At 46.3% G+C, this 21,359-nt stretch overlaps 1 protein-coding gene across 1 annotated transcript in view; it reads left to right on the plus strand.

Moving 5' to 3' along the window:
• The window catches only part of CDH2 (cadherin 2), a 195,174-nt gene that overhangs the window by 134,107 nt on the left and 39,708 nt on the right, over window positions 1-21,359 (plus strand). The window contains exons 3-7 of the mRNA XM_059707425.1: window positions 9,140-9,366; window positions 11,721-11,867; window positions 13,483-13,638; window positions 17,113-17,257; window positions 18,946-19,118. Coding sequence (XP_059563408.1) covers window positions 9,140-9,366; window positions 11,721-11,867; window positions 13,483-13,638; window positions 17,113-17,257; window positions 18,946-19,118 — 848 coding nt within the window. The remainder of the gene's footprint in view (window positions 1-9,139; window positions 9,367-11,720; window positions 11,868-13,482; window positions 13,639-17,112; window positions 17,258-18,945; window positions 19,119-21,359) is intronic.

The raw sequence follows: 21,359 nt of genomic DNA on the forward strand, positions 1-21,359 counted from the left end.
TCATAACTGTCATGTTGCCACTGTGATGAATCGTCATGTAAATATCTGACATGCAGGATGGTCTTAGGCGACCCCTGTGAAAGGGTCATTTGACGGCCAAAGGGGTCGCGACCCACAGGTTGAGAACCGCTGAGCTATGCCAACTGCTGGCGCTGTGTTCACAGCGGTGACACCCACCGTCTGGGGCTGGGATGGTGGGAGGGGACCTTTCGAAGAGGACTTTTGGGTTTTCGTTTGTTTGACACCCAGGGAAGCATTTGGAAGGACGGCAGCCCTGGACGCCGTGCCGATGTAGGAAGCATGAAGTATAACATCGGAACGCAGTGGCGTTCGAGAGCGTTACTCAGCTTACGGCTTACACGCTGTGTGAAATCCAACGCGTGACCTGTCAATAGCTCTGGATCACTGGGATGTTAGTGCATTAAAATCACAGCCCACTTTTGAATGATGTGTCAGATCAATTGCCCTCTTTTCCGTGTGGCTTCGTGTGGCAGATCAGAGCGAGTTGAACTGGATCTAAGACATACTGTCTGTCTAGGCTGTTGGCAGAGTACGCTCATGCTACGGGAACAGCTGTGTCGGGCTTATGCAATCACGCCTAAAACGGTGGACTGAGACAATAATAAAAAGATGGGCTGGGAGACAGTGTGGTTTTCCAGGTTACTCAGTGATATTTATCCAGTAATAATGCATGAATGGAACTTACACTATTAGAACATGTGAATTGCTCTTTAGTGCTTGAATTGTGTTGGTAACTTAGGGCATTTATATAATTGCTTTGAGTAACTTCATTGGCTTTATGAAATAACTAGTCACGTGGATGAAATTTTTATGGAATCTCACATATATTAAATACTTAATGCACATGTTGCTAATGTTCAGAACCCATAACCTTTAGAAATAATGTGTGTAATATTGTAGGGTCTGGTATTGCTTTTACTATATATTTTTATAGTTTGCTGTCTGTAGAACGTCCAACTTCGCCATTTGTGATTTCCAGGAGGTAGTGAACTGATGTATCTTTTGGGTAATAGGCAGTAAGAATTGGGAATTCAGCTTTTAAACTATAAGTTATATGTTATTATGGCAAATTTTCAAGAGCTGTTTTATATATATTATTTCTTTGTATATGAACATGATCTTTTTCTCCTAATAGTGTGCACAAAGAAATTAATATTTCTTAAGTTGCTCTAAGTGTTTAGGAGAAAATCTTAACGGTTTGTTTTGTAACTTGACAATCAGCAAATGGTTTTGGATGTGATAGTGCAAGAGTTCAGCGGACTTGAATCTCAGTTATTGGGATACCATGTCATACCAGTAGGGCTAGTCTGCTTAGTGAGCACTGTATTCTGTGTAGCCCCTCAATTCAAGTTCCATAAAACATAGCACGTGATTTTCACCCTGGTGTGCCCGCGTCTTATAATGAAACATCTGTCTTTTAGGGGGGCATTTATTCTTTCCGGTCTCTGTGGCACCTTTCGAGGCCACATTGCTGAATTGATTTAGGTACAAGGCTTATTTTTCCCTTTCTAGTGGTGTTTTTGCAAACTCCAGTTAAGAATTTCTGTTTTCAGTAAAGTTTACTACAACTACTCTTTGATTTCTGGTTTCAGTGAAGTTTATTACAAAAACTCTTTAAAAATTAACATCTCTCACAAAAATTGTAAATTAGGGTCCTTTTTATTGTTTAATTGAGATGAATAGTCTGAAGGATAGGGCTGACTAACTTGCATCAACTTTCAGAGGATAATGACCGTCCTGTTGGGAAGTTTCCATGCACCCTGTGCCCAGCCAGTCATTCAGTCAGAGGCGGTGGCCCTGCAGTGCAGTTTGTTCATGAGCACATTCTGCAAGGAGACCAATTCTGCCCGGGCACTGAGCATTCTGTATCTTCCTAGCTGGATTCTGTCGGAGGAAACCATTTCTGTTGTCTTTCATGGCACAGAGATGCCTGGAGGAAGAATATCAAAGAAGGAAACGGCAACTTACAGTCTCTGTGAGTTATTAAAAGGCATAAAGGGAGAATGTGCTCATTCATTGCTTTTTCAATCGTATAATATAGAGAACTGTATGCACAGCATCATGGGACTATTGAAAGTCTAAACTTCATAGTTTTGATGTCATGGTCATTCTTTTTGATCATCTCCACGGCTTGTTTTTATATTTTTCAATTTCATATCAAAGACAAGTATCATAGATCTTCACTCCTGTCTTTTTATTTGTGGCAACTTGTATACAGGTGTTAGTTAAATCTCACATGACGTTTTGGAAAGGAAGTGAAATAACAGATTCTCTAATAGAACTCATGTGGAGAATAGTATGGAGTTTCCTCAAAAAACTAAAATGGAACTCCCATTTGACCCTGTGATCCCACTTCTGGGGATATATCCCAAGAAACTAGAAACACCAGTCAGAAAGGATATATGCACCCCTATGTTCATAGCAGCACGATTTACAATAGCTAAGATCTGGAAACAGCCTAAGTGCCCATCAGCAGATGAGTGGATTAGAAAACTGTGGTACATCTACCCAGTGGGATACCATACTGCTGTAAAAAGGAAGGAACTCTTACCATTTGCAACAGCATGGATGGACCTGGAGAGCATTATGCTAAGCGAAATAAGCCAGTCAGTGAAAGATAAATATCACATGATCTCACTCATTTATGGAATATAATGATCAACAGAAACTGATGAACAAAAACAGATCCAGAGACAGAGAAGCATCGATTAGACTGTCAAACCTCAGAGGGGAGGTAGGGGAGGGTGGGGGTGAGCGGGAGAGATTAACCAAAAGACTTGTATGCATGCATAGAAGCCTAACCAATGGACACGGACAACAGGGGGGTGAGGGCATGAGTTGGGGGGGTGGGAGGTGGGGGCAGTAAGGACACATATGTAATACCTTAATCAATAAAGAATTTTTTTTTTAATTTTCTTTTGGTGGGGATGTACCAAGGCTTTTATGAATGAGAAATATTTTTTGTTTTATGAATTTAATCTACAGTAAGTTTGATTCCGTTGTATTTATTTCATAGAAACTTTATGCTAATTTGGCTGGACTGAAAGGGGTTAGGCCCCTCGCTCGAGCTGGGTCTTGGCAGACATGCTGGGCTGGGACGCGCTGCACTCACAGGCACCGTCCGTCTTCTGGGCTCAGCACAGGACCCACTTCCTCACGCGGAGCCCATTGGGCAGCAGGCGACCCTCCGGGGCAACTCTCCATGGGAGCGGGGGCGGGGGGGGGGGGGCGGGTGGTGATGCTCCCTCATCCCAGCTGTTCCATCTTCTTGTTGTTCATTTTCACCCGAGGATATGTTTCCATTGACTTTTAGAGAGAGTGGAAGGGAGAGGGAAAGACAGAACATTGGTGTGAGAGACACTTACCGATTGGTTGCCTCCTGCACACGCCCTGACCAGGGCCTGAGCCAGGGAGGAGCCTGCAACCAAAGTATGTGCCCTTGACCGGAATCGAATGCGGGACCTTTTGTCCACAGGCCAACGCTCTCTCCACTGAGCAACACCAGCCAGGGCTCAGGCGTTCCCTCTCGTGTCATCCCCGTTTCACATGTTCTCTCATGGCTGCCCCTGCGGAGAAAGAGGGTCTGGACTCTTCAGTGCTTCTGCTGGGAAGTGGCGTGTGTCACTTCAGCCCCCAGGTCGTCATGACCAAAGCAAAGCACGTGGTCTGGCCTAAGATCTAGGCCAGCCGTGGGCAAACTACGGCCCGCGGGCCGGATACGGCCCGTTTGAAATGAATAAAACTAAAAAAAAAAAAAAAAAAAAAAAGACCGTACCCTTTTATGTAATGATGTTTACTTTGAATTTATATTAGTTCACACAAACACTCCATCCATGCTTTTGTTCCGGCCCTCCGGTCCAGTTTGAGAACCCATTGTGGCCCTCGAGTCAAAAAGTTTGCCCACCCCTGATCTAGGGAGACGAGACGGGGGCCTTTCTCAGTGTCTGGGAAGGAGAGAAAAACGGGAACTGCTGGTGACTCAGCCTTCACATTCCAGAGTGTGGCCACACGCGTGAGCATGCCCGAGAGAAGGCCAGGGAGGGGCCCGGTGGCCGCAATAGCCAGGTGCTAGCGCGCGGCGGCATCTTTATGATGAGACAGTTTACCAACGAACTGGCAACGCGTAAAATACGCGGCATAACCTGCGTTGAGTGTGGGAAGACAATGCAAAAAGGCAGAGGCATGCGTAGGAATAAAAATATTTTGCAGTGTTTCTTACAACAGTTTCTAAATATGACGTGATGTTTTACTTGAGCAAAAATTGTAAACCATATGTTAATATTTGCACCTTTTTATTCATATGGTTTATGTAAACTGCTAATGCATTTAATATGTTAGATCCGTGGTTTTCTGTGAATATTTTATAAGGATATTATGGTTTTATGGTTAACATTAACTTGAAATATTGCTTTAACAGTAAAAGGTACTTCCCTGATGTTTAATTTTGTATTAATCATGTTAACACAATAACTACATATTATGTAAACTATGCAATAACTGTAATAATAAATTTCCTGTTTAATATTATGATGTTTTTAGCCCAAAAAAACCACCCATTTAATTCTATATAGAGTAGTTTAAATAATAATCTATATATATATAGAAGCCTAAGTGACCGTTAACGACCAGTCGACTGAACGACTGGTCATTGCGCTCCCACAGCCAACCTCCTGCAGCCAGCCAACCTCCCACGATCCCTCCCCTTGGCCGGCCAACCTCCCACGTTCTCTCCCCACTACCCGGAGTGAGCGAGACAGCCTCGATCACCAGGCCGAGGGACCCCACCCGTGCATGAATTCGTGCACTGGGCCTCTAGTTAAATAATAATCTGATGGATCAAGACTTTTTTTTAGTCGTATAAGGAAATTTCCTTTTCTCTTATGTTAATGAAGTCTAGAGTTTCTGCTTTGAGTGGGGGGTATCTGTATGAACATCTTGCGTGTGCATGAGTGGGGTGCACCTGTTACAACCAATAGGGTACATTATTAACTGAAGTCCACAGGTGACAGCAGGATGCACTCTGGGTTGTACAGGTCCGTGAGTTCTGACAAATGCATAATGTCACTTATCCACCGACTATCCTACAAAATAGTTTCACTGCTAAGAGTGCACTTTAATTATTTTTTTTTATGTATTATCAACTTTTCTTCAAAAAGCACATGTTAAAATAGGATGAGCTCGGCTGGCATGGCTCAGTGGTTGAGCGTTGACCCATGAAGCAGGGGGTCACGGTTTGATTCCTGGTCAGGGCACACGCCCGGGTTGAGGGCTTGATCCCCAGTGAGGGGCGTGCAGGAGGCAGCTGATCCATGATTCTTTCTCGTCATGGATGTTCTGGGGGTTACCCATTGTATGCGTTTGTCAGGGCTGTCCTCAAATAATACGGACTGGTGGCTTAAACACAGAAACCTCCTTTCTCACAGCTCCGGAGGCTGGAAGTGCAGGACCGAGGGCCAGCAGGTTCGGTTTCTCTGAAGACCCTTCTCCTTGACCTGCACATGGCCACCTGCTGCTGTGTCCTTCCAGGTCTTTCCTCCATGGACACGAGTATCTGTGCCCAAATGTCCTCTTCTTATCAGGACACCGGTCAGTTTGGATGAGGCCCCACTCATATGAGCTCATTTAACCTTAACTACCACTTCAAAAGACATGTCCTCATTCCAGTCATGTTCTAAGGTGCTGGGAGTTAATACATCAACCTGTGGGTTTGGGGGAACAGGACTCCGTCCATATCGCCCGTTGAAATTAGTATTTTAACTTGCGACTGGAAAACAGTGAAACGAGGCTGTCATTGATTAAACATGTCACTGTGAGCCAGGCCCTGTACATGCCTCACTTCGCAACCCCAAGAAGTTAGATCTGAGTTTTCACCGAGGAAAACCTGGCCAGTTGGCAATGGACTCATTGTCATTAATGGTGTTGATTCCACTGAGTGTGTGTACAAAGGGAATTATATCATATGAAACGTTTCTGTAAAGCTGAGTAATGCCCAGAATGTTGCTTATTTTGTTTTAACCTTAGAGCAAAGGAGAATGAGCATTTGTTTTAAAAGCACGGAATGATTTAATAGCCTATGTATTGAACCAGTTCATATTGGTTATAGGTTAGGTCGCATGGGGGCGATAGAACGAGTAATTGTCTCTAAATCACCGACTTGTATGCAGCTTCCTCCAAAGGGCTCTCGCCAGTGCGGCCCCCCTTGAGCTCAGCCCCCTCTCGCTCAGGGGATGCGCGATGGTCCGTGTAGGAAAGGGCACATTTTCTTGGCTGACGCGTTTTCTAAGGCCCCTTCGTTTTCTCCTGCGTCACTCTGACACCTGAATCCAAGTGGGCAGCTGAGTACCAGAGTAACAGGACAGTCAGGCCCAGCCACAGCGAGCGAGAATCTTCCTTTGCTTGCCGAATGCGTGCCAGCCATCGGCTCCAGCCGCCTGCCCCGTAGGACATTCAGTGAAGAATTCCTTTTGAAGATGCTATTGACGGTAGCATTTTCCAAGATCGAATGTGGCTTCATCCTCTTCACAAGCATTTACCTTCATTGTTTATTTATTTCTCAATAACTTAAGACGTGTGTATGTCGATTCCTTCAGGCTTTTGGAGGAGGAAGAAGACGGGGAGTCATCTAGCCAAGGGCACAGGAGGGTCTCTGAGCTTTCTTTCTCCTGTTCCGTGGAATGGAAGTAACGAGCCCCAGTTCAGGAGGCCATAGTTGAGGTTCAAGCAGATGAGCTAAGTGTCTTGTTCAGTGCCTGGCTTTCATCAAATACTCCTTTTTCTTTCACTACCAGCAACCTAGCACAAAGCCAAATGATTTGAAGCCCCTGCAGTTTTGTGTTTCCATGGACAAGAAATGTAAAAACAAATTAAAAGTAAAACGAAAGGTGCAGCACCTCTTCAGGTGAGGGCGTAGGCTGCTGACTTCTGAGGGACATCCAATGGATGGTACCTGCACTGTGGCCTGCAGGCCTGGCTCTGGAGCTGTGGCATGGAGAATGGGGTGGGGGGGTAGGGGCTGGGCATGGAGAATGGAGTTGGGGGGGTAGGGGCTGGGCATGGAGAATGGGGTGGGGGGTAGGGGCTGGGCATGGAGAATGGAGTGGGGCTTTCAGACAAGGTGATGCCCGTGGGTGTGGGCCACAGTGGGGCGGGAAGTGACCGAGAAATCTGTGACGGGGCCGAACATGTTTTAGACGATGCTGCAAGTTAAACCAGTGACCAAGGGCACAGTAATTGAGAGAGCGTTGCATACTGGGTAAAGGGTTTACTTACAGTGATACAGCGGGTCAGCGGGCGGGAGGAAATCATGGAGTGGCCGGCAGTGGCCTGCAGCAGGGAGGAGACCAGCCAGGGTGCAGACCCCTCGCCCCTCACCCCGGTGCGAGTCGGGGAGGATTCGTGCCCGAGTGGGGAAGTGCAGGAGAACGTGTCGTATTTCTGCTCCAGATGACACGTTCTTCAGCATCGTGAATACCGTGTGTGATACGAAAGGTACTTTTTATACAAAGAGATGATAAAAGTTTTTCATTTTGATGGCTCAGCAGGGTCCTCCCAAACAATACTTCTTTTCATTTTGTCGTCGGACATAAAAAATAAGCAGTAGATGGCATTGTTCTAGAGAAAGGAGTCCCATTTTTCACTTTCAAATCGCAGGTCATGTGAGTTGGGTAATGAAGTATCTTCGGGGACACTTCTCTTCCAAAGACAAAAAAACGACGGTTTAACATAATTTAGTGTGAGGTATAATAGCTTAGTGTGAGATACAACTTTTTATTTTGAATTGTTTGAAAGATGAAATATATGGGATTATGTGGAAAATAATATATCCAGTGAAGTATTTTATTACTGTTAGCAAGGACTTTATGGTTATGGAGGGAAATAAACAGGCTTGTTATGTGTGCTCTTGAGCACATCTCATTGAATTTATACTAATAGAAACGAAAGAACTGTCATCAGTGCGCATGTGGGATGGGGATATTCATAAATTTACTTAGATCCTTGAAAGAGGCAAACGGTGTATAGGATTCTATTTTGTAACGTGTGCCTGTTGGTGCCCTCCAAAATGCATCCTGTGGAATTACGGTCAGGACATAATCTCACATGTTTACACAACTGGAAAAAAATTGCTTTTTCTTTGATCCCTCATGCTATTCCCCTGTAATTTTTCTTCAGAGAGAATGATTAATGATTTCAAAGCAAATGATGTTTCTTAAAGAATACTTTTATTATTTTAAAATTTCATTCCGACTTACACATGTCTAGTTCTACATTTGTAAGTACGCGGCTTAAATTTTGTTATCTGATGAGACATAAGTGATAGAGATTGTTTTTAAGAAAACACTTCTTCTCTTTAAATCATTACATGTGAGAGAGAGATAATGAAGATACTGAAGGCTTTTTTGTTGTTCCACTCTTAAGACATAGATGTTTCTAATTAACATTTATTTTGAAATACACTTTTATTTTCATTTGTTTGAAAATGTGTAAAATTCGTCCTGCTTTAAGGAACTATGACAAGTGCCATGAAGACTAGAAATTGCAAATTATTCACCTTTTAATTATCTCAGGTTTTGTCATTCTAGAGTAGAGTGGGCATTCACCTTTAATCAATGTAGCATTCATTCAGAAATTAGGTATTAATTCCTGAGTTCCAGGAGATATGCAGGGAATGCTAGGTAGCTGAGAACATGTACTCAGAAGCACCTCTCCCGGGGAGTGTCAGGCTAGGAGACGGTGGCAGTGGAGTTCAGGTGGCTGCCGGGACACGGAGAGCAAGGGGTTGGTTCTGCCTTCGGTGCCTTTGCAGCCGGGTTCTGAAGGATGTGTAGGAGTTTGCTGGGAAGTGGTAGGCAATGTCAGCGAGGGGCATGGGGAAAGCAGGTGGGTCTGAGGGCCCAGGGGAGTGGAAGGAGAGGCAAAGGCTGTGCCACAAGGAGACGCTGGGGCACGACTCAGAGCCACAGTCTGATGTTCTCTACTGTGACGATTCCTTGCAGGAGGTGAAAACGCGCCTTTTGTCTCCCACGCGAACTGTACTGTGTCCTTCAGCCTGAGCAGGATGCAGATTATGGCGCTGGCTGTCTCTGTGTTGGGAGTGTAACGTGTGCGTCCTCTGTTACAGTGAAGTTCAGCAGCTGCGATGGGAAGAGAAGAGTGCAGTATGAAAGCAGCGAGCCGGCAGACTTCAAGGTGGACGAGGACGGCGTGGTGTACGCGGTCCGGAGCTTCCCCCTGTCCTCCGAGCGCGCCCGCTTCCTGGTCTACGCCCACGACCGGGAGACGCAGGAGAAGTGGCAGGTGGCCGTGAGCCTGAGCCTGCAGCCCGCCTCGCCGGGGGCTGCCGCGCAGGTAGGGCACCGCAGCTCCCGTCAGCTTGTGCACTTGGAGCCACACGCACCCTTTGCCTCACACCCGTGGGTGGATGCCCGGTGTTTGAATTTTCATCAGCTTTTCAGTCCCTCCAATTGTATTTTGTTGTGTCTTCAATCTTATAAGATATGTGGGCAAAATGTGTTTTGAGCAACCAGAACTCGTATTGGAAAGGTTTGTTTACACTTTGAGATTTATAACTGATATTAGAAGTAGTCCTTTGTTTTAAATTTATTAGAAGCTTTACACGCTCTTAAATATGAACCCCAAAAGAAACAATCCCTTGCAAGGTTTCACCAGCCGAATGTCTGAGGTGCGAGTCCGGATTTACGGTAGTGACGGGGAAGTGCTTCTGGCAGGTCAATGGGGGTTGTCTTGTCCCCTGATCATCAAATTGGGAGTGGGAATTATGTATCCACCAACATGACCCTTAGGAATAATCTGGTTCTCTCTGGTGGAAGCTGCTATAAGCCAAGATACAGTAAGTAAGATTCATTTCCAACAGAGGACAGGCCGATCCAATTCGACAAAAATGTATCGAGCACTTACTTTGGATAAGTCCCCATGTTAAGAAATGTAAATAAGATACAATAATTTCCTCAGTACAGTTATGATTCCATTCTTCATTTGAATATTCTACTTGTTTGAGTTAATTGGAGACCAATCTGAGGGGATTCCACAGTCATATATTCTGGTTTATGATTTTGTAAACTGTGACTCTTACATTTTCTGTATTTATGGTATCGAGAAAGATAAGAGGACACACATTCATTTCTGGTATTTAATGGTAAATGCGATATGCCCACCAGTAATCAAATACGAATAAATATATCGGAGGGAAAATATGTATCATTTTTCTTTGAGGCCAGCGTCCGGCTTTCATTATGTGGAGGAGCGTAATCGGTGAAACGATTAACTGTTGGAGGGGAACCATGCCGTTAGGGTAATAGAAAGTGAGCAACTGTAACGAATCGAGTGAAAGGTTGCTTTTATTGTTGGTGGTGCGAAGTGTCCCAGCAAACCAGCTTGGATATTGCCACTGGAGCCGCAAGGGCTAATGGGCACTGTGGCCACAGAAATACGGAGAAACAGAGGAAAACGCTGGCATCCGCAGAGATTAATGCCCCGTGTGCAAAGTGGGCCAGTTGCAGCATCCATCCCGGCTGACATAGGTTTAGAATAATTACAGCATTAATCCTGTGCGATTTAATAGGGTCATAAATATCTGAGACATTCCTTAGCAGTACGAATTAAAACTCTCTCGGAATTCAAATTATATTGTCGCACATCAAGATCTAAATTTAATGTACAGTAGCGCATTACCTGAGCTGCGGTTTAAACTAATGAGAAATATATAAAAGGATCTTGTACATTTGCCTCCATATTAACTGCTATCTAAGGTGGTTTGTAGAAATTGCAGATAGTTTACACAGCTCAGTCACATAACAAATTGTTTGGAATTCAGTTTTCCAATGAACAGTTTAGCCCAGCGGTGGGCAAACTTTTTGACTCGAGGGCCACAATGGGTTCTTAAACTGGACCGGAGGGCTGGAACAAAAGCATGGATGGAGTGTTTGTGTGAACTAATATAAATTCAAAGTAAACATCATTACATAAAAGGGTACGGTCTTTTTTTTTTTTTTTTAGTTTTATTCATTTCAAACGGGCCGGATCCGGCCCGCGGGCCGTAGTTTGCCCATGGCTGGTTTAGCCTGAAAATTTTATAGTGCTCTTTATTATTACTTTTTAAAGATTTTAAAATTGAGTTAGAGAGAGAGAGAGAGAGAGAGGGAGAAACATCGATGTGAGAGTGAGACATTGACCGGCTGCCTCCTGCACGCTCCCTGCTGGGGATGGAGCCCGCAGCCAGGACATGTGCTCCTCCTGGAATCGAACCAGCAACCCCTCGGTGCACAGAATGACCCCCAACTAGCAGAGCCACGTGAACCAGGGCTTCTTATGTTCATAGGGAGGCGAGGAAAGGGCCTCTCCAGACTTCTTTTTTTTATATATATATATTTTATTGATTTTTTTACAGAGAGGAAGGGAGAGGGATAGAGAGTCAGAAACATCGATCAGCTGCCTCCTGCACACCCCCCACTGGGGATGTTCCCGCAACCAAGGTACATGCCCTTGACCAGAATCGAACCTGGGACCCTTCAGTCCACAGGCCAACGCTCTATCCACTGAGCCAGACTGGTCAGGGCCGGACTTCTATTCTTGTTGGTAATGAACTGTGATGCCTGCGCTTCCAGGTACCCCTGACACTGATGAACTTTCAGGAAGTGTTTCTCCTGGTACTCAGGGATGTCTTCTTGTGTTTCAATGCAAAGGGGCCACAAGAAATTGAAGAAATAGTGTTCCCACGCCCGCCGGCCCGGAGCGATGGACGCCTGCAGAGGCAGAAGAGAGACTGGGTCATCCCTCCGATCAACCTGCCCGAGAACTCGCGAGGCCCGTTCCCGCAGGAGCTCGTCCGGGTGGGTGGCGCGGTTCTCCCTGTCTCGGTGGCTGGGCAGGTGTGGGTGAGGAGGGCTTTGGTCTGTTTTTCACAGGTGGAGTTTCGGGCGCACATCTGCTAAAAATATTTTCTATAGATGCGATGTCTTACGTTGTCCGGAGCCTCTTCTCATTTTGGCTGTCACCTCGGAGGGTGGTCTGTAGGGGGAGCTCCCTGTAGGGAAAGGTTTGTTCAATGTGTGCAGACAGAAGCCCCGACTGACTCCAACGCCATTCGCACCATCACCCCCTCTGCCATGAAGCACACGCACCTCAGCCTCCCTGACCGAGCTGCCCTCCCCACCATGGTCTTTGCCCCCTACAGAGAGCGTTGGGGCCAAAGGAAAAATAAAGGGGCGATGGTTGCTAAAAATGCCAGCACTGAGTGCATTGGAGGGTTTTTAAAAGGAAAAAAATGACCTCTGATACCATTAACAGAATCCCAGGGGCGTGCAAAAATACAGGCTTTCACCTCTGAGGAGTCCGTTTTGTTAGTTCCGCTAAATGCATACCATGAGATGCGGGGGAAGGGCGGGGGGCTGGAAATTATAGACAGTTCTGTGTGTCCAGCCAAATTAGCAACCTGTTGTTTATCACAAAAGGAAAATAAGAGAAAGTCGTTGTGTTTTCATTTTTGAGAAAATAAGTGTTTCTGTAGATGATTGATTTAGCATTCCAGTACCTACCTACTGAGAGCTGTGTTTTTTAATAAGTCACTTTCTGGGTTGTATGTGCTATTGTATTGCACATTACAATTCAGTTGAACAGCGAATGACATAACCCTAAGTAAAGGTGTTCCTTATTTTTCTACTTTAATGAGGAAAGAGAGAAAATAATTGTGCCTTTCCTTTAAGAAGGTAACTAGATTCTGTTTTGGGGTCAAGCATATGTACCTAATGCCCGCGTGTCTCTTACTGTCACCGCCCGCAGGCCTGCGCTCCTGCCCTTTCTGTAGCCTCAGCCACGGTGACTCAGATATAAGCTTCCTTTTCCTGGGAGTCGTGGTCTTTGGAGAAGGAAGTGAGCCCATGAGTATAGTTCTGGAGAGTATGGAAATATATTTTAAAATCACGCGTATGATTTGTTGTCAATAGGGAGTTTGCGTGTGAAAGTGCCACCTGAGAAGGATATGGAAATCTCATTGGTAGGCTCCACCGTAATCCTAGCGCTCCCCAGCGAGGCTTTTCACGCTCTAAACGATGGCCTCTTACCCTAACGGAGGCCAGAAGGAAACCGTGTTTTCCCATGAAGTTGTCGTTTGGGTGATACTCTAACCTGCAGAGTCCCAGGGTAGAGTCCGATGCTGCTGAAAAGCCGCCGCTCCCTCATGTTGACGTTTGGCGCTGCCTCCAGGGAGCGTGCTGTTAGATGTTAACATCGTCCCCGTCTTTGGGGTGATAGGGGGAAGGGCATCTCTTTTTGAAGCCTGTTGCCAAGAAAGCAGGACGAGGGACAGGCCTGGGAGCAGTGCCTGGTTTTCTGGGAGGCGATGGTGTAGGTTTGTAACTGCAAAAGGGCATGAGGTGTGGCAGCCATGTCTCAGGTAATGAGCTCACGTGGTCTCACCTCTAATATGATTGTCTTCTTGGCCCTCAGATCCGGTCCGATAGAGATAAAAACCTCTCCCTGCGGTACAGCGTCACTGGGCCCGGCGCTGACCAGCCTCCGACTGGCATCTTCATTATCAACCCCATCTCCGGGCAGCTGTCCGTGACCAAGCCCCTGGATCGAGAGCAGATAGCCCGCTTTCATGTAAGATTTATGCTGATATCCTATGTATAAAGTCTTCTCTGTGTGTGCTGAGGGTGACCTGCGCCTCTCATATCATTTAAAAATCCTCCTATATAATAAAAGGCTAATATACAAATCGACCGAACAGCAAAACATCTGGTTGCTATGTCGTGTGCTGACCACCAGGGGGCAGATGCTCAATGCAGGAGCTGCCCCCTGGTGGTCAGTGCGCTCCCACAGGGGGAGCGCCACTCAGCTAGAAGCCAGGCTCATGGCTGGTGAGCATAGCAGTGGTGGCTTAGGCAGGGAGCGGGCCTAAGTGAGGGGGTGCAGGCTGGGCTGAAGGTCCCCCCCACAAGTGCACGAATTTTGTGCACTGGGCCTCTAGCATGTATATATTTGTGTTGACTTCAGAGAGGAAGGTAGAGTTAGAGAGAGAGAGACATCAATGATGAGAGAGAATCACTGATCAGCTGACTCCTGCATGTCCCACACTAGGGATTGAGCTCACAACCCGGGCATGTGCCCTGCCTGGGAATCGAACCGAGACCTCCTGGTTCATAGGTCCACACTCAGCCACTGAGACACGTCGGCCAGGCTCATATCCATCTTAAAGCTTTGCTTCCGAGAATTCTAAGATGGGAAATGTGCTTGGAGCCTCTTCCATGTCCTTTCATCATGGTGTTATCTTCATGGAGTGGATGAAAACTCCTGGTCAAAGAGCAGGTGGTACGGAAGAAGGGAGCGGAATCGCCCCAAATTGCGTGACCCTGTACTCGCGGATGCCTGCTTCCAGATCCGTGGCCAAGGCCTTCTGAGAACAGGTGTGCCCACGGGTCAACACCGTGCGTGGCAATGTGGAGAGGCCACAACGTTTTTAACAGCTGGACAGGATGCCTTGAACATACAGCCTGCCGTTTTAAAACAGGTTCTTACTGACAGACGTCTGCGCTTGGCGCTTGCACTTTGTTCCTCTGGCGCCGTTATTGCCGCCAAACAGAGGCCTAGAACGTGGATCGCGCGCTTTTGTTCTGTCGTCTGTTGGCAGTGCTCCCTGCAGGGAGGTGGCCGTGTTGATCCTCCTGGGAATGGAGATCTCTCCTTTCCTCATAACCATGCGAACACTGGGTTTCACCAGTCGGCCAGGATGAGCAATCTTTTCTTAGATGTTGTAACTAATTATGTTTCTTAGGTTAATTCTTGTTCTTTATTGTTCTGTGCTTTTTATTTTCTTACTGAGTTATAACTGCCTTTTGCATATGGTGATATGTTCATATTTTTGAATACATGCAGGATGGGGCAAAAGAAGGCGTACAGTCATGAGTACGCGCAACCCATAATTCATTCTTGTATTATCCTATCTAATAAAAGAGTAATATGCAAATTGACCATCACTCCAAGACACAAGATGGCCACAAGATGGCTGGCAGGGGAGGGCAGTTGTGGGTGATCAGGCCGGCAGGGGAGGACCGTTGGGAGGGACCAGGCCTGCAAGAAGGGCAGTTGGGGGTGATCAGTTGGGAGCCAGCAGTCCTGGATTGTGAGAGGGGTCCCAGATTGGAGAGGGTGCAGGCTTGGACTGAGGGACACCCCCCCCCCATGCACAAATTCCATGCGCCAGGCCTCTAGTGATTTATTAATTGTTGAGTTCTTTTCCATCCAAACAATTGTAAACCTACTTTTGCCCCATCCTGTATATATTTGAAACTGATATTCCCAACTTAGAAATAACGCTGGGGTAAGTGTTTTAAGATGCAAGAATTACCTAATATGAAAATGTGAGTTCCAGGAACTTGTTTCTGTTTTCTGTTTTTTTCTGGTCATACTTGTACATTTTCCTGGAACAAGATTTCAGCAATTTTTTCATGAGTTTAAATATAGAAGTCTAAATTGATCTTTGTTACTTCTTTAATTTCCACATGAACAACTAAAACTTTTAACAAATTACTATTTTTTAGAGGAATACGTGCATGTTGCAAAAACTTTTCAAATAACATAGAAATAAAACTTTTCAAATAATACAGTATTAATAAGAAAGTGAAAACAATTTGTAATCCCAGTTTGTAAAACTAACTTATTTTAAACACATTGATGCTATCCTATAAGATATTTTGCTGTGGATAAATTCATAAATGTTGTCTTTCGAAATTAGAACCATTCTCGGAAACTAGCCTTTGCCACTTTGCTATCATAAGATTTAACATATTTTCATGTCAGTAAAAATTATTTATTTGCCCTAGCTGGTTTTTCTCAGTGGATAGAGCATCAGCCTGTGGACTGAAGGGTCCCGGGTTCAATTCCAATCCGGTCAAGGGTACATGCTTGGGTTGCAGGCTTGATCCCCAGTAGGGGCTGTGCAAGAGGCAGCTGATCAATGATTCTCTCTCATCATTGATGTTTCTCTCTCTCTCTCCCGTCCTCTCTGAAATCAATAAAAATATATATTTTAAAAAAATTACTTACTTAAATCAAGCATGTCAAACTTGTATTGGGCCCGCCAGCCTTGAGTTTGACATGCGTGATTTAAATAACAAATTTTGATTGCTCCAAATTATTTTGTTGAATGAGTGTAACATAATTTTGACACCTATTGGTGGATGGTTGTTTCATGTATTAAGTAACCGCTAATCAGAAAGGGTGTGCTGGTGCTTCTTTAACTTGGTGAAGCATATTCCACAGAAAGCAGCTGCCAGCATCATCCTTAGTGGGAGAATTATGGACGTATTCCCGTTAAAAATAAACAATTCCATCGGATGCTACAGGGCTGGTGCAAAGAAGGAAATGGGTCTCTGTGTGCCAGGGGAAAAGATTTTGAAGATATTCTTCCAAGAGTAGCTGAGTGATGATATTTGTTTAAAAAGAAAAAAAGAAAAGAAAAAATCTCTAGAACACCTACAGAACGAAGGACTTGAGCTTGAGAGAACAACTGTTATGTATTCATGTACTTCAAGCTTTCTGAGTGCCTTTTGCAGTTATAAAAACCAAACCTCGTGTGAAAGTTCCCTCTGCACACAATTCTTCCCGGGTTCCCTCCTGCCCCCTTGGTCGGTGTGAGTGCTCTGTGCCAGGAGCAGCTTTTTAATTCCCCTGAATCATCAGGATGATTTAGCGAAGCGATTTGGGCGCGGAATGTTACTGGCCTTGAACGCGGGCTCTGCCAGTGCACACAGCAGCGTGACTCGGGCTTTCTGGGACTCAATTTTTCTCTTCCAAATGCTGGTCCCTTCTTCCTCCGTCTTTTGAATTTGGATTAAATGAGTCAAATCCATAAAACTGGGGGCACAGTGCCTGGCGGAGCGTCACTGTGGGCCTGGGGCCGCTGTATCAATGCTGGCTGGGTGGAGCTCTGCTGACAGGTGTTGCTGGAAGAGTCGCTTCTGTTCTCTTGCTGCTGGGTGCCTGGGTGCTGGTGGGTGGCCTGGTGAGGGTGAATTTTATCTGCTCACTCGCGACGTGAGCCTGCCCACTAGCCCCGTGTTCTGATGGCTTTTGCAGCTGCGGGCCCACGCGGTGGACATCAACGGGAACCAAGTGGAGAACCCCATCGACATCGTCATCAACGTCATCGACATGAATGACAACCGCCCGGAGTTCCTGCACCAGGTCTGGAACGGGACGGTGCCCGAGGGCTCGAAGCCGGGTGAGTGCGCGCGGGTCACTGGGAGGTCGCTGCGGGGAGCTGCAGAGCCCGGCACCGCGGAGAGGCCAGGGAACGGGCGCCTCGGGGCCCTAGTGCTTTTGGGGGAAAGGAAGGTAGCTTCGGGGAAAGCTGATAGGAGAGAGAAAACGGGAAAATGTCATTCTACTTTGCACTAGGATTTTCCCACCTTTGATAAAGTGGACCACGTGTCTGAGTCTATAGTGTCGAATCCATAGGGGGATCCTTCATGCTCGGGCCAGGGCAGCTAGAAAGTGGGCACCAGCACCCAGGGCCTTGGCCCAGGAAGTACAGAGCGTATCGTATTAGCCACAGCAGCAGCCAGGGGGCAGTTGGAGAGTCCAAAAGGGACTTGGGCCGGGTCGGCGTGGCCTGGTGGTTGAGCATTGACCTATGAACCAGCAGGTCACAGCTTGATTGCCAATCAGGGCACATGCCCGGGTTGTGGGCTCGATCCCCAGTGGGGGGAATGCAGGAGGCAGCCGATCCATGATTCTCTCTCATCGTTGATGTTTCTCTCTCTCTCCCTCTCCCTTCCTCTCTGAAATCAATAAAAATATATTAAAATAATAATAATAATAATAATAATAATAATAATAAAATGTACTTGGTGTTCCTGGGACCAGCTGATGTGGTAAGCCCAAACGCGGAGAGGGGCTGGGTGACGCTGCCACCATAGCTCTTGGAGTGGGAGACTCTCAAGTCTCCCGCTGCTCTCTCTACTTACCCATTACCTTTCCTCCAGCTGGTTTGGACTTATTTGATCCTAGTGCTTTGTACATTTCCCTTCAAAATGTCTAATATTTGACACTTCAAAGTCCCTTGAGGTTGTTGCAGCGTTCCTTTAATCTCCAAGGAAATAATGAGCCGCAATGCCAACCCCTGTGCAGTTACCCAAACAGTAATGCATGGAGGGGTCCATGATGGCCCGGCCAATGGAGCGTTCACCATTAGGCACCAGCTCGCTTTCCCAAGTGACTGAGGCCATGGGAAGCTTGCTCTCAGCATCTCATTCCCGATGCGACTGCATAACAAGAAAATGGGTCAGAGGGAAGGAACCGGTGGCCGCAGTACATGTGGCTAATGGCATCCGCCTCACGTGTTAGCTGCCTTCTTTATAAAGGAAAGTCTGAAGTGATCATTTACTTAATCTACAGTGAATTTGACTTCAAAGTTATGGGAAAATCGATTCTTTATAAATGTATAAATGTTTTATAATTTTTCTTCCAAGTAATGAAACCACGGTTTATATTTTTTAAAGTGAGTACTCTTTGTGGCCTGGCTGGCGTGACTCGGTGGTTGAGCATCAACCTATGAACCAGGAGGTCACGGTTGGATTCCTGGTCAGGGCACATGCCTGGGTTGCGGCTCAATCCCCAGTTGGGGGTGTGTAGGAGGCAGCCAATCAATGATTCTCTCTCATCATTGACGTCTCTCTCTCTCTCTGCTTCTCCCTCCCTTCCTCTCTGAAATCAATAAAACTATTTAAAATAATAATAATGATATGAAGTGAGTACTCTTATTAATAGTGTTTTTAATCAAGTCTATGTGATTACATGCCTGCTTTGGAAAAGTGGAATTGCGATTGAACGCAGGGGCAAACATGCCTGCTGCTTGGGAGACGCTGAGGTGAAGGCCGACCGTTCACTTTCCGTGTGTGCTGTGTCCAGGAACATATGTGATGACGGTCACGGCCATCGACGCGGATGATCCCAACACCCAGAACGGGATGCTGAGGTACAGAATCCTGTCCCAGGCCCCCAGCACCCCCTCGCCCAACATGTTCACCATCAACAATGAGACCGGGGACATCATCACCGTGGCAGCCGGACTCGATCGCGAAGTAAGCCGACCACAGCTGTCTTTCAGTTCATTTTTAACCTTACAGGTGCCCAGTGTGACACGCGGTTCATCTCCGGGTAACAACACACCCACAGCGTTACTCATGGTTTATTCCCACTCAGAAAGCTCTTGGAGTGGCGTTTTCTTTCAGCCCTAATGCTTTTGGGGGGAAAGGAAGGTAGCTTCGGGGAAAGCTGATAGGAGAGAGAAAACGGGAAAATTTCATTCGACTTTGCACCATGATGTCCCACCTTTGGTAAAGTGGACCACGTGTCTGAGTCTGTAGCGTCGAATCCATAGGGAGGTCCTTCGTGCTCGGGCCAGGGCAGCTAGAAAGCGGGGATGCTTCTCTTCTGCACAACTTCCAGTTGGTTAAATGATATATGTCCACAGGAGGAATCCTTCTAGTCGGACATGGTTAGTCTGTGTAATACTCAGTGTGGTGATCGACTAAGTTAATGAGATGCCTCTGGGGGTTAAACGTTTGTTTTGAACAAGTGGAATTGGACACCTCTGGCACCTAATTTTTAAAATCGTCGGCATTTTCTTGGTCTGGCCTTGTGGTTGGTTTTTGTGAGGAATTAAACTAAAAACCACGCCCCGATCACGTGTGTCGACAGTTAAGAGAAGGATGAGCATCACACGTTCAAGAGGCTACAGATGACATGCGTGTGGTCAGGCTTTGGCCGCCTCTGCGGAGAGCCTGGTGCAGGACAGGGGATAGTATCTCCCGTGTTAGCACTGGAACCCTGGGCTCGGAGGGTACTTTATGTAACAGGTGTGAACACGGGTAGCTGCCCTCATTCTGCTGACCAGCCTTTCAAGTTGTAAACGGAGGGAAGCACTGTTGTGCCTCATGTTTTGTTGAAGAGGCAGAGCAGTCGGCGGTTTTGGAATATCGTGGCGGGATGGCTATTTGGGGTCATTGCAGACGGTCGCTCACTGCGACAGACCCCGACCCACTGCGCTCCACACACCTCTGCGTTTCTCTTCATGGGCTTCTGCCGGGGTCCCACCCCAGCAGGTCCAGGGGTTCCCAAAGGCGTAGACGGAGTTGGCGAAGAAGGAATGACAGGGAGACAGCGTTCAGTTGATCAGCAGCCTAGCCAGGATCTCTAGCCCGGATCTCCAGCCAAGTTCGGGTCTTGATCTCCAGAGAGGTTCTGCTTAGGATCTCCAGCCAGGTTCTGTCTGAGATCTCCAGCCAGGTTCTGTCACCAGGTTCTAGTCAGGCTCTCTTGCCAACCTCTGCAGTCAGGTTCAGTCCAGGATCCCTTGCCATGTTCTCTCCATCGAAGCTCCTCCATCTCCAGGTTCCGCGTAGGTTCTGTCTTCTGAATTCTGTCTCCTGAGTTCTGTCTTCTAAGTTCTGTGTTCTAAGTTCTGTGTTCTTCTGTCTCTTGCTGTCTTGTTGCATCTGTATTTATACCAGTTGATTCCAATCCTAAGGTTAGGGCATTTCTTATCTCCATTCCAGGGAGTAAAGATTATGTAGCTTAAGCATGATTGTTTGTAGTTAAAATGATTAATTACCCGCCTGGCACTTAGTTAAGAGGTTTTATTCCCTCCCTAACTTCAGGGGAAAATCCTTACCTGGGGATTCAACCTTTCTCGGAGAGGTGACCTTGGTTAAAACACAGCGCCAAGAAGGTGAGCAAACATATTAAGAACCGTATGCCATATATGCCAGGTCCCTTGAAACAGCAAGGATGGACCGGCTCCCGGCAGGCTTCCTGCCACCAGGAATACCTTTACCTTCTCCACCTTGAACACTCTTTCTTCACGTTCCAGTCTAAGCCCTACTTCTGTTCTTTTCTGAAATCTCCAGCCCTAATGAATCTGTTACATCTTTTCTTTATTCTGTTCTTAAGAAATTCTCAAGGTCATTCCTGACCATCAGTAATCATCGTATGTGTGAACTATCCAAGTGCCGACTTATAAGGATCCATGTTTTGTGGATTTCTGGCCAAGCCAGCGTTTATAATGGTGAGACCTCATGTTCTGTACATCAGAAGGAAACATTACAGCTGCCATAGTAAATATCGGACAAGGATTTTAGGAGTTGGTTTTTATGGTACTTTATTTGCCTTAGCGGCATTCATCTGAATTGGACCAAAGAAAACTTGACTATTGCGATTAATTGTATACGAAAGGTAGTACTAGAAGCATTTTAATAAAGTAATATGAGCCAATCAAGATTGCTTTATTCACAACTGAGCTCAGAGTCTTACTTGGGAATTAG

Source organism: Myotis daubentonii, chromosome 8 (assembly GCF_963259705.1).
Source record: "Myotis daubentonii chromosome 8, mMyoDau2.1, whole genome shotgun sequence".
Taxonomy (NCBI): domain Eukaryota; kingdom Metazoa; phylum Chordata; class Mammalia; order Chiroptera; family Vespertilionidae; genus Myotis; species Myotis daubentonii.